The following is a 20,144-nucleotide window of genomic DNA, read 5'->3' on the forward strand; positions in this document are numbered from 1 at the left end:
TAAGACTTAGTGTGGCCTCACATAAAAACTTATCACAGGGCTAGGTTTGTGGCTCAGTGGTAGAGCGCTCGCCTCACATGTGTGGGGCATCTCAGCACCACACAAATAATTAAAATAAAGGTATTTTATTCATCTGCAGCTAAATTTTTTTAAAGTTTACAAAAAAACACTTGTCACACAATGAATTTGGTATATCTCATTTTCTACTTCTATTGAATTAAACAAAAAAGTTAAAATTATTTAAAATAAAGAGATTTTAGAAACTGACAGTAAGTATGATCCAGAATAGGAAATCTATGCTTTTAAAAATGACAGAATAAGAAATCAGCAAATGGCAAGGAAGTGGAATTGAAGTTAGTTATTCTTATGAAGTTTTTAGAAGCTGAAAATTTGTAGCCTTCAGTACCTATGTAGTATTAGAAGCAGAGCTTCAGGAGCCTGTTAAAAAAACCACAGGGACACCTAGATCCGTATTTCAATTTATTCCATCTTTGTTGAAGATTTTAATGATCAGATTAGATTGCTTGGTAATGGATAATAGAACATAAAAATTTAAACTATTACAATGAACCAAGATCCTTGAGAAATACAGGTTTTTCTCACATTATTGATGGTTTTATGTGTACAAATTTTCCTTAGAAAGTTTATTTTCTTATATTAGAATGCCTTTCCTACCTATAATAGGCAGATAGGGTTTGTGCCTCTTTGTTTTCGATTTAATTTAGCAATTGTAATAAATATTCTCCACCCCAGAGCTGCCATAATTATTTATTTCCATTTCTTTCTGAATGACTTGGAGTATACCTAGTGATTACAAGTGTACCAATTTTCTAATAATAGGCAACTCTATAATTGTGGAAAAGTCCTCCTTGCACCAAGTGTTGTGGCTTCTGCTCCAAATTATGAGTAATGAAGGCAGATGGTGGGTGCTTTACCTTAATTTAGCATGACAGTGTATTACTGCTGAAAATTCCTATGCCTTAAATCTTCAGCCTAATAAATCTATACTTTTTACTCTTTCTCTCTTTTTTTTTTTTTCCTTCAATCTGGACAATGTGTTTTGGGGAAGCTGAGCATAAAAATGAGACCTTGGAGGTACATTGAATATATGACTTTCAAAAAAGTTAATTTTTATGGTGTTCCTATGAGATAAGTATAGTGTTTTACTTGTTGGGAGATAATATCTTTATTTTTTCAGTTTCTCATGTATAACCTAGAAATGCTAATACCTACCTTGTTTCTTTTCTGTGTTATGGTACAAAATCAAATGAGAAAGATCAGTATGAAGCACCACATAAAACAACAGTTTTAACACTTTTTAACCTGAACGTAAATTGCATGAAAGATTAATAGCATTGGAGTTACAGAACAAACAAAGCTAAAAGGAATTTATATATATTTTCAAGTTTTAAGTCTGCATTTTTTCACTTTTTGTATTAATAATCATCTGTTTCCTTTTTGCTTTTAATCTCTTTCTCCACTGATTTCTCTTCTGCCAACCTCAGCACTCAAGTCTTCTCCAGTATTTAAAGAGAAAAAGGAAGCAGAAAGGGAACAGAGTGAGAATTTAGAAAAAATAACATGCAAATCATTCATGTATTATTTCTTAATTCACTAGAAATTTTTTCCCACCTTTATCACTTCCTTTAGACACTGCTCTGAAAAGATAGCCATGAATCTTCCCCAAGCACAGCTGCATTTACTTGGATAGTAATCTTATCTTTTGGTATCACAATTCTACTACTTGAAACTTTCTGCATCTGTTTTGTTCGGTCTTTATTGACCTTTCATTGTTTTGATTGCTTTAGTTTTTTACCCCTTCTAACACTCAAGTATCAATATTGTCTCCAAATTATTACTTAGTGCACATCACTTTTTCAAATATATTGACATGATTTTTTCTTTAGTCATCTTTCTTTGCCTCCTCTTCTAACATTTTTAATGGCTTCCACTAGATTATTTTCATAGTAACATCTCTCTCTACAAGTGCTCCAGCTTTTCTTGCCAAATTCTGATCAAATTCTTGAGCCTTTCTGGGGCTACTGGTTTTCCAGGCCTAAGACAGCCAGAGGACATGGTCTGTCATTTGGCAACATTATTCTTCCCTTTCTCTCATAAGGATCTTTGACTCCTTTGTCAAGTCCTCCAGATTCTATGTTATTCCTCCTACTGTTTCTTCTTTCTTATTTTCACCATTCTAGATCAGCTCTTCATTATCTTTGTAGACCATTGCCGTTGGTCATCCTCAAATCTGTGCTTTCCCAGCCCCAATTCTTCTGCACAAATGCCAAATTAAGAGAAAGTCCTGAATCTGGCATGGTGGCCATGCCTATAATCCCAGTGGCTGGGGAGGCTGAGACAGGAGGATTGCAAGTTCACAGCTAGCTTCAGCAAAAGTGAGGTGCTAAGCAATTGTCTCTAAATAAAATACAAAATAGGGCTGAGGGTGTGGCTTAGTGGTCAAATGCCCCTGAATTCAATCCCTGGTACCCCCTGGCAAAAGGGGGGGGCACTGTGATTAAGTCGCCTGTATTGTGCCCCAATTGTCATTTGAGTTAGTAAAACTCCTCAGGCTAGTATGTCTAAATGTTCCTCTCTAGTCCTAACCCACTCCAGCTTCTAATCCCAGTGGAGTATTTGTGGTTCTCTTATGAAACTGGGTTCCTTCTTATTTCTATGCCTTTTTTCTTTTTTTTACACATTTCTGTTATTACAGAAAATATAAGCCAAGAGGGTCCTTCCACTTCTCCACCTTTCCTATGAATGACTGTAGGGAATAAAAAATTATATGATAAGAGGGCATCACTCATGTGAGTGGTCCAGGGACAGTCAAAAGAGCAAGGACCATTGCTAAATTGCTTACAATTCTTCATTCCATACCATTCCCAGTAGATCTATAAGGCACAAAACTATAGTTATACGTTCAGATGTCATGTTATTTGTTTAAATTATTGATTGAAAGACTCCTCATTTGAGGTTACATGTTGTCAGTAATAACGAAAGAAAATTAGCTTATTTCAGTTACAGTTATTTTGATGGATAAGCATATTTTATGTGTAGATGTTCTTTTCTGAAATGTATTTGAGAAATATTTTGAGAATGGTCCTTTTTATGAAATAATTCTTTTTTCCCAAATAATGCCTATAAAAATTACCTTTAATAATTCCATACTTTAAGTGCTTTCACATACTTAAAAGAGTGTTAAAAAAGAAACATTTTTAAACAGAAGAGCAGAAGGAAAATCAGTAGTACAGACCATATTGAGTCCAGAAGATATTCACATCTATATCATTTTATCTTATTTTTTAAGCAATATAACTAAGTTATATTCTTCTGTTAGTTAAAAATTATGTGTTGAACAGATGGTGAAAATTTTACTTAGAATAATGTTTCCAGGGTTTTTTTCCTTTATTGAAGCCATGCTCCAGGGTTCTTATAATTAACCAATATATTAGAGTGCTCCTACATACTATTGTTTTTTTGGTGTTACCTTGTTATTCCACTGTTCACACCTTAATTGTGATGCAGCATTTTAATTATATTTACAGGGTATATGTACTAGCAGCTGAATGAAGATTTAGATAATTGATGATTAAATTATGATGATTTAAAATCATGATTATTATTTATTGTGAATGACTTATGTTTTCCTTTTGTAGATTATAACATTTTAATTACATAAAATGCAATTAAAGTATAATAATCTGGTAGTGTGAAATAAATAAATTTAGTGTATTTTCATTTAACATTAAGAGCATTTCTGTATTTGAATCAAGATTAATATTTGTACTAGTTGTGAAAAAACACTGTCATCTGTGTATTCCTGGAAGTGTTCAAGGTACTCTCAGGTTATGTATCTTCGGACTTTGCTAATCCCTCTTTGAGAGATGCAGAGAAACAGATTATATCTCTTAAGTACTTTGAGGACCAAGCTGGTTTGATTACTAGCATTCAAATGTTAAGATTTGCCTTAATAAAAGATCTTGTGGATAAAGATCTTTTTTGTAAAATATCTTGGGGATAAAGCAATTTTGGCATGAGATGTATAATTATGTATAATTTCCAATTGGTTTTCTTTTCTCTGTGAGAATAAGAAACAAGCTTTAATTATATTATTACAAGTAGTTATGTATGTTGCTCTAACTTCTATGAATATTGAAGAGTATTAGTTTCTACTTTAACAATTCTAAACTTTGCCTCTTGAGTGTGATTTGTCTCTTCCAATTTACTTCATATTTTAAGTTCTTCAAAACAGAAATATCATTTGATTTCAACAGAGACCTTTAAAACAAAGGGAATACCAGTAAGCATTCCTTCTTATCAAAGTAGGTGTAGTCTAATAGGGGAAAGCTTTATTTTAACCATTTAAATTTCTTAATTTATAATGAAGTCTCAATATACTAGAATTGTACCTTTGTTTTAAGAAACAAGTTTGTGAGTCTCAAATTTTTTAAATCAAATTTGTCAGATGACTTGAAAAAAAGAGAATCATTAAATTGTCCTTGGTATTAATTGTAATTGAAAATATTTCATTCACATACCTTATCCTATGAAGCTAGAAATTATCCTCAAATCGTTGTTGATTTCGAAGCACAGTATGGGTTTGACAAACTTTACATACTGCTTATCCTGTCTTATAGTTTTAAATTTCAAACCTCTTTCCAATGGAAGCATATTTGATGCTTGTCATGTCAAATCTTTTTTTCTATGTACCTTTCCTCTTATAATCAGCATGAAAATGAACATGCATAATACATAAAAAATCTTTACAGGTATATTGTTACATATTTTCATTTGTATTATTTGGAACTTGATAAATATTTCCAGGATTTTTTATTTATTATTTGAAATGAAATACATTAAATAGAAATCAGTTTCTTAACCCTGTGACTTTGTATTTCATTTTGAAAATGTTGATGTGTTGAGGTGTATAATCGAATACCATAGAAACAAAATGGAGATTTGAGGATGATGAATTGATAACTAGATATTTTTTATAGTGAGATCTTAAGATCAGTTACTGTTGTCCTTATAAAAGTCTAATACAGTCACTCAGCTGTTAAAAACCTAATCCTCTATTTAAAAAAAATATACAAAAACAAATTGTCTATCTTTCTGCCTGATCTCTTCTCAAGTACTAACACAATGGAAACAGTGGGTGATCTGTCAATGTGTTTGGTTTGTCAATGATGGTTTTGTATAAATATTGGGAGGGTAAGAAATAAAATTCACACAGTAAAATATGATTTCATCTGCCTTTTCTCTGCAGCTCCATGGCTCATGCTGCGGTGTGAAATTCTCATTTTACACACTTTGCAGGCGGAGCACATGAATTATGCATTGAGCAAGAAAAATCTCCTGCCTCAAGTCCTATATGCATTTACCCAGGTTCTGTCTCTATTACCAAGATGAATTGCAAATGGAGAAATGTTTGATGGAATAGAGCTCTTAACTTCTTTGTTTAGAATTCAGATTTTTATTTTTATAGTACATCCTTTAAGTATGAAAATGTTTTGAACTTACTATGGATTTTTTAAAATGAAAAATGAAATATAATATAAGAGAAGAATGCCAAACACATTATGAAGCATTTTATACCCTTGATTCGGAATGCAAGGCTTTTTCAATTCAGTAGAAATGACCGTTATCTATTGCTAATGTTGTATTTCAGTCACTGGTTATTTGCCGTTCTCAGGAAGTCAATAAAATTCTGTCCTTTTGAAAGCCTTTTTTCTTTCTATTTAAGGCTTCTAATAAGAGATTATGCCAATTTCACATGCAGCCCTGTTCTGTGTTGTGTGTGACCTGATGTGTATGTAATAGATATTGTTACACATTCTTAGCTGTGAAGTAGGAAATAAGGTATAGACTTGCCGTCAGCTTTAACTTTATCTTTATTTGATAGGTTTCTAGTTTTTCGGGTGGGGAGGTTACAGTTCCATAAAAACAGTCATGCACCATTGTAGCTTATAGGAAACTACACCCATTGTGCTCAGCATAGCATTTTGATAAGTCACATGATGATAAGTGCTTTTTATTATATGTTCTTTTTTCACAGGAATGATATTCTAGTTGAAGTGGCATTTTTATTCTGAACCTCTTTTCATTTTCTTACAACTTTTAAATTTCAGCCTCAAAAGTAACATTTCTTCTGTTTTTCCTCCAGCCCTAACATTGTTATTTGCTTGAGAAGTTAACAAATACTCTTTGGTTTGTTTTTAAATAAGGAATGAAAAAGAAACCCCATCTAGATGACTTTTAGTTTTCAGTGGCAGAAATAATTATTATGAGGAGGAAAATCAGTGTTGATCTTTTTGTTAGTGTTTTAATGTATATTGTATGAACCTGGAAAATAATTTTCTGAGTATTGGCATAAGGGAGAAAACAAGCAGAACTTAAATCATTAAAAATGTTGCATGCCATGTATTTTATGTAACGTTCTTCATGTACATGCTGGCGTAAGCTTCAACACTTTAAATGGTGGTAATATACCTTTTTCTTTAGTGATGTGTTTTCATGGCTAGAGGAATACTTCAAATATATTTATACCAATTTACATTAACAATAAGCTTTTAATCCCTTCAGTTGATAGTAAGTTATTTGAAGGTAGGGATTTTGGAGGTCTAGGCTGTTATTTCCATTGCTTAGCACAGAATCTGGTACACATTTAAAATTCTATACCTATCTATTAAATGAATGAATGAATGAACGAACAGAAAGTTTTTATTGAAAGCTTAAGTTCTCACTTTTAACCTAAGAATCTTTCATGTGAAATAAAAGAGCATAGATTATAAAGATAAGTAACTTTGACACAGATATATGTTTAACACCCTATTCTTTGTTGATCTTTAGTTGTTAATAGCGCTACTCAGTGCAGAACTTAATTAAACTTCTTTTTAGATGTACAAATATTTTCTGAATGTGTAACCAAGCTGTGAATACCTCAGGCTTTAGGGACACTGTGTTGTACTCCATAGCTATACATGTTTTATAAATGTAGGAAGCTTAATAAGCGAATCTGTAGTGGGCAAAGCTCTACTTTTGAGCAGATATATTTTGAAATATCTGTTCTGTCTATAAAACAGCCAAAAAAAAAGTAAGTGAATCCTTTTCCACTCCTCCAAAGAACAAGAGTGTGCTAATGTCATATATAGACCTTTGGCAAAAGAGTCTGACACAACCCAATATCAAAGTACCAAGTACTTAGTACAGTGCCTATCACAGACCATATCAGAAGATGCTAACCCATCACAAATCTGACAGCAATTTAGAGCTATGCATGTGACATTTGAGTATTTCTTTTTCTTTATTAATAAAGTAGTTTAAAAATTATTTTCAAGACTATTTGTGCACTTTATACCAAAGAGTCACATTACATTTTTATGTTTGCAGAAACTTGTCATGTTATAAAATAATTATTACCTTTAAATTTTCTTCTAAGGTCCTTTATAATCTTTAAACATAAAATATTTAAAAATTATTTAGAAGTTAATTATAGTTATTTACAGTTTGCCTAATGTGGTCCAAATGCTGTGTGCTAATTGAGACACAAATTGTGATTCAGAAAAACATTTTAATAATCATTCAGAAACTTAATTTGTAAGGTTGAGAAAAAAGTTTGTTTTATAAGTAGATTAACATAGATTGTTAAGACAAAACATGATAAAATTAATAAAATGTTTATTTTATAGGAGATAGGAAAACAAACGAAGCAAGATAGAAATCTTCTTACCAAAGATGTTTCACTTCTGGATCTAGATGATTGTAAGTATTATAAAACTTTTCTTCAGTTTTGAGTAAGAATGGTTTTCCTTTTAATGCAACTTTTATTTACATGTCCCCAAACTTACCAAAATCTATTTTTAAATATTTATAAATGAATAAAGCAAGAAAACTGGAAATCAGTAATATTAGTATCTTCATCTATTCAGTCTATTAGTTTTGTGTCACATGAATAAGTATAGATGGCCAAAAAGTATATAAAATTCATCTTAAAATAATATTTTAAAATATTATACATTGTAATTTTTTCACTATGTAAGTATTAATACCTCATGGCTTCTACACTGTGAGATGTTAGTTACGGGAATTGACACATCTAACTTACCCAGGTAGGTGAGGAATTAAGAAAATAATTGGAAATAGGAAGGACATCACCAGGAAAGGAATGAGTAATGCAGTTTTTGGATACACGTATCAACATTTTAATTTTTGTCCCAGCAAATCTTCTGAGAGTTTAGAATTCTACAAGTATACTCACCCAACTATGCAAAGATATATAGTCACCACTCCCCTTAAATCCTTCAGCATTATGAAGAGAAATAGTGGAACTAACTTTGTTACTAGATAAGTTTGCACTAGGAAAAGAGCAACAAGAAGTAAGACTTCATGAATATTAAACTACTGTCATTTTTCAATGTAGTGTTTCCATGCTGGGCTGAGTTATGTTTTTAAGTTGCCTGATTCTATCGTGAATTTGTCCCATTTATTTATTTTTTTTTTATTTATTTTTTTATTGGTTGTTCACAACATTACAAAGCTCTTGACATATCATATTTCATACATTAGATTGAAGTGGGTTATGAACCCCCAATTTTACCCCAAATGCAGATTGCAGAATCACGTCGGTTACACATCCACAATTTTACATAATGCCCTATTAGTAATTGTTGTATTCTGCTACCTTTCCTATCCCCTACTATCCCCCCTCCCCTCCCCCACCATCTTCTCTCTCTACCCCATCTACTGTAATTCATTTCTCTCCTTGTTTATTTTCCCATTCCCCTCACAACCTCTTATATGTAATTTTGTATAGCAATGAGGTTCTCCCTTCATTTCCATGCAATTTCCCTTTTCTCTCCCTTTCCCTCCCATCTCATGTCTCTGTTTAATGTTAATCTTTTCTTCCTGCTCTTCCTCCCTGCTCTGTTCATAGATGCTCTCATTATATCAAAGAAGACATTTGGTATTTGTTTTTTAGGGATTGGCTAGCTTCACTAAGCATAATCTGCTCTAGTGCCATCCATTTCCCTGCAAATTCTATGATTTTGTCATTTTTTATTGCTGCATAGTACTCCATTGTGTATAGATGCCGCATTTTTTTTATCCATTCATCTATTGAAGGGCATCTGGGTTGGTTCCATAGTCTAGCTATTGTGAATTGTGCTGCTATGAACATCGATGTGGCAGTATCCCTGTAGCATGCTCTTTTAAGGTCTTCAGGGAATAGTCCGAGAAGGGCAATAGCTGGGTCAAATGGTGGTTCCATTCCCAGCTTTCCCAGGAATCTCCAAACTGCTTTCCAAATTGGCCGCACCAATTTGCAGTCCCACCAGCAATGTACAAGTGTACCCTTTTCTCCACATCCTCGCCAGCACTTGTTGTTGTTTGACTTCATAGTGGCTGCCAATCTTACTGGAGTGAGATGGTATCTTAGGGTGGTTTTGATTTGCATTTCTCTGACTGCTAGCGATGGTGAGCATTTTTTCATGTACTAGTTGATTGATTGTATATCCTCTTCTGAGAAGTGTCTGTTCAGGTCCTTGGCCCATTTGTTGATTGGGTTATTTGTTATCTTATTGTCTAATTTTTTGAGTTCTACATATTGTGGGGTCGGGCTCCAAATTCCTTAATAGGACACCCATAGCACAAGAGTTAATAACAAGAATCAACAAATGGGACTTAATTAAACTTATAAGTTTTTTCTCAGCAAGAGAAACAATAAGAGAGGTAAATAGGGAGCCTACATCCTGGGAACAAATTTTTACTCCTCACACTTCAGATAGAGCCCTAATATCCAGAGTATACAATGTCCCATTTATATTGTTTAGATAACCTATCTCTAATACTCACAGCCAGTTCTTATTGTATATAAATTAAAATGTATAACAAAAAGAGATACATAGTGTAGAGATATTAAAAATGAAATTGGAACCAAATTTCATACACTTTATCAAAGATTTCAAAGTTTGGTCTCAACCAGTATTATGAAGGTTTGGAGAAACAGCATATATATGCTCTTTTTAGGAATACAGATAGGGTTAGAATTTGGGGGTCATTTTAGCAATATCTTTCAAACTTTAATCATATGTACCCTTTGACCTGTAGTTCTTTTTTTGGAGGGAGGGTACTTGGGATTGAACTCAGGGGTACTCGACCACTGAGCCACATCCCCAGCCCTATTTTGTATTTTATTTAGAGACAGAGTCTCACTGAGTTGCTTAGCACCTTGCTTTTGCTGAGGCTGGCTTTGAACTCACGATCCTCCTGCCTCAGCCTTCTGAGTCACTGGGATTATAGGCATGTGGCACCATGCCCAGCTGACCTAGTAGTTCTTTTTTTTTTAATTGATTTTTAAAAATAAATGACAGTGGAATGCATTACAATTCATATTACACATATAGAGCGCAATTTTTCATACCTCACCAATTCTTGTCTTTATACATGCATTTTGGATAATGATGTCCATTGCATTCCACCATCATTGCTAACCCCCTGACGCCTCCCTTCCCCCCCCCATCTAGAGTTTGTCTGTTCCTCCCCTGTTCTCCCTTCCCACCCAACTGTGAGTCAATCACCTTTTATCAAGGAAAACATTCGGCATTTGTTTTTTTGGGATTGGCTAACTTCACTTAGCATTATCTTCTCCAACTTCATCTGTTTACCTGCAAATGCCATGATTTTATTCTCTTTTATTGCTGAGTAATATTCCATTATGTATATGTACCGCATTTTTTTCTATCCATTCATCTACTGAAGGGCATCTAGGTTGGTTCCACAGTTTAGCTATTGTGAATTATTCTGCTAGAAACATTGATGTGGATGTGTCCCTTTAAGTCCTTTGGGTATAGACCAAGGAGAGGGATAGCTCCATCAAATGGTGGTTCCATTCCTAGTTTTCCAAGAAATCTCCATACTGCTTTTCATATTGACTGTACCAATTTGCAGTCCCACCAGCAATGCATGAGTGTACCTTCCCCCCGCCCCCCGACATCCTCGCCAACACTTATTGTTGTTTGTGCTCATAATAGATGCCATTCAGACTGGAGTGAGATGAAATCTTAGAGTAGTTTTGATTTGCATTTCTCTAATTGCTAGAGATGATGAACATTTTTTCATATGTTTGTTGATTTGAATGTATATCCTCTTCTGAGAATTGTCTGTTCAGGTCCTTGGCCCATTTATTGATTGTTTTTTTTTGTTTGTTTGTTTTTTTGGTTTTTTTTTTTTTTGGTGTTTAGCTTTTTGAGTTTTTATGGAAATTTATCCTACCAGTGAACTACAAAATGAGGTCTTATTCCTTCCTTGTTTTAAATTCTTTCATGTGATGGCTTAATTCTGTATTTAGATTAAAGTCCATACTCGTTTCCTAGGTTTCTAAGACCATAGGTGATTTGACTCCTCCTTGCCTCTCATCCACATTTTATACCATTCTGCTTCTTTGCTTGCTTAAACATACCATGTTCCTTTGTGTCAAGGGCATTAGTACTGCTGTCCTCTGCTGAGAACTCTTCCCCCAAATCTTTTGATGGCAGGCTGATTCTTGTCTTTCAAAATCCCAGCTCAAAAGTCACCTATTCTTATATACTGTCTTAGTCCATTCAGACAGTTGTAACAAAATACCATAGACTGGGTAATTTATAAACAACAGAGTTAATTCTAAGTTAAAAGATACATATAGGCATGTTAAGAATGGAGACTTATAAAATATATAATTGTTATAGTTTGATTCATTTTTAAAAGATGTATGTTTTTGAAGAGACAAAGGTTTTCTTAAAATTTAAGTTTTATAAGAATTTAAAGGTAAGATTTTTGTATTATTTTAAAGGAAATTTCATTCTAACCTACATTTTTACAAATAGGACATATTTCCCTTTGTTTTTAATAGACAGATATTTAGTAATTTCTCTAAATATCTTTCATTTTTCTGTGTTTGTTAGAAATGACACTTGAAACTCTTGTTAACAAGTCAGTTCAGTGAATGTTTATGGATAGATTGTCTGCTATGTATAAGATACTTTGCTAGGTGCTCTAATAAATAGATAGAATTATCATTCTTTTCCAGAATCTAAAATGTAGACTGGGACACAGATACCTAAACAAGTACATCCACATATATTCTTACATATGTATCCCTATTATATAAAAGATAAAGTAGAGATGCAAAGTGTACTGAGAAGCAAAGAGGGAGGCAGCCACCAATTAAAAAGCAACAGAGGCCTATGGGAGAAATATGATCTGAGCTCAGAGCTAGATAAGCAGAAGGCTCCTGAATTCCACAGAAGCTGTTGATTGGTTCAACCACCACTATGGTTCACCATCCATGGCAAGCAGTTTGTTGATCAGACATTAAAAACCAATCTTCAGTGGCTTGAGTTCTCAATTTGTGAGAGTTAGATTACTCTTGAAAGCAAGGCAGATACATTTCTTACATTTTATCTATACATAGGTTGTTGGCTGAGTATATACTGAATATCAGGAAAACAGCAAATGCTGAATTTTCCATTTCTTCATTCAGGAAATATTTATTGAATACTTGCCATGATATAGGTAATCTGCTACATGTTGGAGATTCTAAATATTTACAACTTTGACCCTAACCAAAGAGTAATGGGACAAACTGTTAAATTGGACTGCCACATTATAGAGTGAAAGAGGATCTTGCACAGAATGCTGTTAGGTGTGACTGTACCTAATCCACCTAGCAGATGTAACTCCTGAGCTGAGCGTAAACAAGCATTAGCTGGACAGTTGGAGGCAAGAGGATAGTGTGAGGGGAGCATACACTAGGCAGAGTAAAGGCATGGAGGAGGGAAAGAGCTACTACCAGAAGTAATCATTGTTTGTAAGATGTAAATTAGCAACTCTAACAACTGACTGGATTATTCTGGTATTCTGTAGGAAATGTAAACCTGTGTCACTACATTATAAGTACAGCTAACGCTGAGGTCTTAAAAATATCAGCCAACAATAACAGTGCTTCAGATAAGCCTTATGATCTGTGATGTCACATTTTTAATGGGTTGTAGTCAAACAGTAGAGTGGGATGGCCAAGAGGACAGTGGAGCTCAGCTATCTTTGAGTTTGAATTCTAGTTCTCTTGGTAGCAATTGACTTAACCTCTGTGTGCTTTAGTTGTTGCATCTATAAAATTGGAGTAATACTAATACTTTTTAGCGTGTCTTAATCTTTAAAGGATTAAAAAAGTTGGTACAGGTGAAAGCACTTAAGTCTGTGCCTGACACATGATAAACATTTCATAAGGGTTGGTGATGATGACAACAGTGATCCAAATATTGCAGCAACAACAGCAATTACGTTGAACAGGTTAAATGATTACATATTAGCATTATATACTAAGAGTCTTAGTTATTCTTCATTTTTGTAACAAAACTTTGATTAGAAGAATAATTATATAATTATTGTATTGAAAATGTTTAGCAAAGAAAAATAGTTTTTTAAAAAAAAACAAAACAGAAAATTAGCCTCTCATCTGAAAGATTGTCTTCATATCTAAATCTCTCCTCATCTCTTCATGCATCTTAGCCAAGCCATAATTGAAATGAGAGGCTATTGCTTATTCAATTTCCTTTTTTGTTTGTTTGTTGGTGGGTGGTACTGGGAACTTAGGGACACTTCAACACTGAGTTATGTCCACAGACCTTTTTATTTTTTATTTTGAGACAAGTTCTCATTAAGTTGCCCAGACTGTCCTGGAACTAGTGATCCTACCTTAGCCTCCCAAGTCACTGAAATGAGAAGCATGTGGCTCTTACTCATTTTTTAAATCTCTCCTGGGCACTTAATATTTTGGATGTGTGAATGGATGTATAGACGGACCAACACATGAACAAAGATATTTACAACCCACCAGAAAAGTCACATGTTGAATAGAAAGACAACATTTTAATCCAAGTTAGAAGGGCCAGTTCTAACTCTGGTAATTCTGCCATTCACTTACTTTATGACGTTGGCAAGTCTTAATTTTCCTGTGCCTCATTTTCCAGTGTCTTTAATATACATGTCCTTTAGAAGCCTTCTCACTGCCATTGCTTTTCTTCAGTTCTTTTCACCTCATCCCTAAATTATTATAAATTCTTCCTTACTGCCAACTCCACTGCTCTGTCTTCAGTCTGTTTCTTATACTAGCATCTGAATAATTCATCCTGCAATACCATATTTCTCATACCATTAGTCTCTTTGGTAGATTTTTAACAGTTTCCCTTGGTCTTTTACATAAATTCAACTCCCTTCTTTTTCCAGATTCCCACCTCAGCCTTTGTTTACAGCATTCCTTCATCCGTTGGTTAACTGGATCTCCCTTCCTCTTGTGCAGATCTCACATTTACATGAAAACTGGGCTTCATTTCCTCCTGTTCGTGAAGCATCCACGTACACCTATCCCCAGTAGTCCTCCCCTAGTCCCACTCTCCATGGCACCTGCTAACTCTACAGTGGTTTTCAGTGTCGGTCTGACACTGAGGAGGTCTGGGATCTGTAGCAGTGCCTCAGCTGTACTGAGTGAGTTCAGGGGAGACCAAGGCTCTAGTCCCTCTTTCACCCAGTTTCCATTCTGCATACACATTTTCTATTGTGTATGTTTAAATTTTGTTGTTTCCTTTGAAAGTTTTCTCTTTTGGTAGTATCATTTATGGACTTTATTGTTACTTTTTTTTTTTAGTTGTAGATGGACACAATATCTTTATTTATTTATTTTTTATGTGGTGCTGAGGATAGAACCCAGTGCCTCACACATACTAGGCAAGTGCTCTACCACTCAGCCCCAGCCCCAGCCCCAGCCCCAGCCCCAGCACTATTACTTTGTGTTAAAGCATTTGTTTATTTTTCTCTTAGATTGGAAGTTGTTTGAAGACAGGAACCATATTTTTATGTTCTTTGTCTCTCCCTTGCTGTTTTGCTGAAGAAATATTTGTTGTTAACTCCATGAATTAATATTTCTTGACCTAATTTATAGGATATTATGAGACTAAAATGAGAAAAAGATGCTTTGAAAAGCGATGTCAAATTAAGTATGTTACTCCCTTTACAGTGTTACCTTGGAATGACAATTTGCTGGAAGCCAAAACTTTTTCCACATTTTAATTTATTTCATTCAATGAACTCTTGAGAAAGTATTAAGCACTAAAAAATAATGTCAGCCTCTGTCCACACAGACTTAGTAGAAAGTAAAATATGTAAAGATACAAATTTGCATTACATGAGAAGTACGGTTATAGAAATTTGACAAGAAAACCTGTGAGACAGAGAACGCAAAGATATTTTCGGTAAGGGAGGTCCTTCCCTCTAAGTGTTATCAGTTAGATGTTGTGAAATGAATGAGACGGGGAAATCCTTCTAGGCAAATTTAGTAACACACAAAAGCCTCTGACACATGAAGCAAGATCTTGAGAACTTGTGTTACATAGAACTAGAAGAGCTAATGAAGTTGATGATAAGCTAGATCTGAGCTGTCTGTCCAGCATGGCGGCCAGTAGCCACATATACCTATATAACTTAATTAGAATTTAAAAATGCATTTCCATAGTCATCCTATCCACATTTATCAAGCACATTACATATGTGTGGCTGGTGGCCAACATATTAGCACACATATAGAATATTTCCATTATTATAGAAAGTTATGTTGGGTAGGGCTGAGCTAGACCATCAAGGACGTTGTGCTCTTAGTTAAGGCAAGACTTTTATTGGCAATTTAAGAGTCTTTGAAGAATCCTAAGCAGGGGAGTGACATGATCAGATTTTCATTTTTTAGAAGATTTTTTAGAAGATTTTCAAGTTCATATCAGTTTTAGAATAAGTAAAACATTTCAATCAAGCACATAGCTTTGCTGACAAAGTATAATTAACAGGGAATTAGGTAGCCTGGGCTCCTAATTAATTAGAGTGGAGAATAAAATAGAGAAATGATTTAAACATCCTTTTAAGACTTTTGACTCCACTAGAGAACTGTCTTGAAAGCTATTGTTATTCTTTACATTAGTGTGGAAAATGTTTTTTCACCTTTTTATTTTAGTGAAATTACTGGGTTATAAATGTTAGTGATAATGTTATGTGATAAAAATTTTCAAAAACTATTACTCAAGATATTTATATCCTTATTTTATTATAGGATTTGCCATTATGTTTTGAAAGCTAAGACCAATAACTACCATGACTTGATAATAACTTGACTAAATCAAGATGTTAAATAGAATTGTCATACATTTATTAATCAAAGTAATTTAATTAGATTTACTAACAAAATAAAAATGTTGCTTTTAATAATTTGAATTAAATTTTCATGCACATTTGCTAATATGGGCCTTTTCTTACAGTTAACCCAATATCCACTCCAGTTGTACTTCCCACACCAGCTCTTTCTCCAAGCTTGATAGCTGATCTTGAAGGTTTAAACTTGTCAACTTCTTCATCAGTCATCAGTGTAAGTTATTTTGAAAATATGTATTAGCTCAGTTTTCATAGGATGCCATTGCATCTTTTTTAATTGAAATGCAAATAATTTAAGCATATTTTTTTTATGAAATACTTTTTTTTTTTTTGAGAGAGTGAGAGAGGAGAGAGTGAGAGAGAGAGAGAATTTTTAAAATTTATTTCTTAGTTCTCGGCGGACACAACATCTTTGTTGGTATGTGGTGCTGAGGATCGAACCCGGGCTGCACCCATGCCAGGCGAGTGCGCTGCTGCCTGAGTGTCATCCCCAGCCCGCATATTCTTAATCTAGAATAGTTCCTCATTTAACAAGTCCAAATCAGATTAAGACCTTTTCATGTTGTAAGTGGTTTTTAAATTGATTCTGCCTAAAACATTATTTTCTTAATTTGCTTCTGCTTGATATTCACATGTAATTATTAAGTGTACATTTTTTTCTGGTAATACTATTTATCTGTATCATATAGGGACTTTGTGAAACATTGAGTTAGTTTACATATAGTCATATGTCACTGAACAATATGGATATGTTCTAAGAAGTGTATTTTTAGGTGTTTTCATGGTGGGACATGATAGAGTATACTTACACAACTAAGACAGCTGTGATGTCTCTAGGCAATACCGTGTTATAGTACTGACATCATACATAGTCTGTCATTGACTGAAAAGTCATCATGCAACACTTAACTGTACTTAAATCCTACCTAAAAGAATAGTTGTCCAGGGGCTGTATATTTAGTTAAATGGTAGAGTTCATTGCCCTTAGTTCAATTCCTAACACCAAGAAAAGAAAGAAAAAGAATTGTTCTCTATAGTAACTTACTTACATTCCCATAGTCATTCTGTTTCTTCCACATAGCTCATTTACCATATTGCTACTAAAAGTTCATAATTGTTTTCATTCTAAAAGCCCAACATTGTATTTCTCTTTGTGTTTATTACATCCACTGGTGTCTTTTTAAACATTTCTTTAATGTTATTTATAGATTATGACCTGATGTGAGACAAGAGGCCTGCTTATCACAAAATAATGTCAGAACCATCAACCCATCATAGTATCTGAAAGTGCAATCACTTTTTTTTGCATTAGCATGTATATCCATTAACCACTCACTTTAAATCAAGAATGTTGCCTAGGATGTATAATCTGTTGACATGCTTGACCTGCTAATTTGTTATCAGAAATCTACAAACTAAATAGTAGTTGGCAAGGTTTGATGGACACAGGGTCCATCAATGATCAGGTGCTTCAAGTAGTTCTCAGGGCTGACAGATTATTAACTGGTGATCTCAGTTTGCCAGGGAGCATACAGCTGCGTCTACCAAATGTAGAGAAGAAGAGTACCTAAGTCTTATCTATTTTACAGAAAATTTTTCCTTTAAAGCAAATGTAGTACCCCAGGGCCATGAAGGGAAGTTCTGAAAAGAGCTACTTGCCTTTTTGTTCACCCTTGGTCAGCTCACTTAGGAAGTACAGATGAAAATTATTAAGCTAAAATGTTTTTTTTAAGTGTTGAATGATACTTTCTCACAGCCACTCAGAAATGAGTAAGAATAATATTTGGAATTTTAGTTCACTCCTCTTATTTCTACAAGGAAAAGGCACATTAAAAGAAATGGGGAAGCATTGAAAATAAACAGTTAAGTCTTATATTTTTTTCAAGTAATAAGTATTTATTGAGCATTTGTGATATACTCTAAAGAGAAAAGTGTAATCAAAAAATCTATAGTGAAACAGTTCCTTAATCTAAGAATTCAGTTCAAGAGACCCCTAAAAACTTGGTTAGGCAGGTACCAAGATGAATAACTTGTGTGCAGATATCAGATGTCCAGGGTACCAGTCCCTGCTTTGTTCCTCACTAGCTGTTTAGCGTTGGGCAAATTAGTCCGTAGCATTTCTGCAGCTCAGTTCCTATAAGGATAATCTCTACCTTGCAGGATTATTGTGAGATTAATGAGATAATAACATGTAAAGGACTGGCACATTATTGTCACTCAATAATATTAACTAATATTGTTAGGAGTAATATGTGATGATGGACTCTAGTAAGACTCTTACACTTCATTAACTGTCAAAAAAATGCAGTTGAGATCACAAAAGCTTGTAGTCAATGTTCATTCATCATGAAGCAATTGGAAGCCTCACCCTTTTATACTAAGAAAACATTTATTGGGATGATCTCTTGAAAAGAAAAAAAGCCCTCCATCTGAAGTTGGGTGAAACAGGACTGCCAAGTAATTCAGTGGAGTAATACAGTGGCCCAGCATTCACACCCAAGGACTAACAAATGATCAAGCAGTCAACACCCAAGAGAAAGAACAGAAACCAGAAATTCCCCAGCAACAGCCAAATAAAGAAATGAATAGATTTTAGACAAAAAGGTAGAACTTTGAGAAGTAAGACATAGAAATAAATTGAATATCTTGGTGCACAGTGGCATGGCCCCCTACCCTCACCTCCAGCCCTCAGAACAATACTGAGATAAGAAGACAAATCAACCAAATTCTAAGTTTTCTCATTATGTGTATGAATTTGGAAAGAAGTGGACCAAAGACTTGAGAGGGAAACAAGGAAAAATCCTCAAAAATTATTACTCGCATACAATGTTAAGGATCCTCAAAAATACAGGAACTTTTTTATATCTTGGAAGGAAAGTCATAGATAACAGGATACATCCATAACTTTAAAGTCAACATGTAGCCTTAGTTGTTTGGAAAAGAGAAATAAAAGTAACTTATAATCAAGTAATATTTACCTTGTTCTAGAAATGCTTGGTCGTGACCACAAAAGATATGTAATGAAGCAGTTGAATGATACTGACACTCATATGTAGAGCTCATGAATGTGGGAACTATAAATGGAGACCTATAAAGGTATATTGCAATGGCACCTCAAATACTATGGAATGTGCTATGACATTGACTTCCAAACATCGAACACATTTTCTGGACCAAAGTATTTGTATTCCTGGAAAAATGAGCATATTAATACCTTGCCAAAAATTGCTTTGTACTTTTTTGTTAAACGTCCTAGGATCAAATAATTTTAAACAAGTTTTTACCTGATAATTGTCCAGTAGACATTTCAGTGTTACCAGTTTTATTTTTTCATAGTTGATAATTAATCAACAATATGCATAAAATCTGTTTTGATTTTGCATGTTATTTATTGATTTCTTACTATGAAATAACATGAGATGGGTAACATATAGACCATTATCTTTTTCTATCACCACAATCTCATGAAGGACATTGTACAATGTGCATTAAATGATTTGCTCTATTTACTTTAGAATATCTGCCATCCCAGGCCTTTACCACTTAACACTATTAGCATTCTTTACTCTTCCTAGCCCATTTTTTATCCAGCTACAGGCATTCCAAGCAATATAATGTAGCCGCTAAGGAATAGGCTCTTTAGCCAAACTTCCTGCATTCAATCTGAGCTCTGCCCTTTACAAAATTAGGGATTTGGGCAATAGACTTTATGTTTCTGTATCTCAGTTTGTTTTCATGTGTAAAATAAATATAGTAATGCTATCTGCTTCATATGGTTGTTGTTAATATTTAAGATGAGTTAACATGTGAAATGTTAGTAACAGTGCCTGATACCTGTTAAGCACAAATTATTTGGTTATTATTTTTGTTTTTATTTTGTTATAGCTTCATAAGGGAAAAAAATATGACTCAAGAAA

The 20,144-nt window shown here is 33.9% G+C and overlaps 1 protein-coding gene across 3 annotated transcripts in view; it reads left to right on the top strand.

The window, feature by feature from the left end:
• The window catches only part of AP3B1 (adaptor related protein complex 3 subunit beta 1), a 263,662-nt gene that overhangs the window by 174,413 nt on the left and 69,105 nt on the right, over positions 1 to 20,144 (top strand). For all 3 annotated transcript variants that reach the window (XM_081280210.1, XM_081280208.1, XM_081280209.1), the window contains exons 21-22: positions 7,692 to 7,764; positions 16,335 to 16,441. In XM_081280210.1, the coding sequence (XP_081136336.1) occupies positions 7,692 to 7,764; positions 16,335 to 16,441 (180 nt within the window). The remainder of the gene's footprint in view (positions 1 to 7,691; positions 7,765 to 16,334; positions 16,442 to 20,144) is intronic.

This window comes from Spermophilus citellus (assembly GCF_964194105.1).
Source record: "Spermophilus citellus genome assembly, chromosome: 1".
NCBI classification, from domain to species: domain Eukaryota; kingdom Metazoa; phylum Chordata; class Mammalia; order Rodentia; family Sciuridae; genus Spermophilus; species Spermophilus citellus.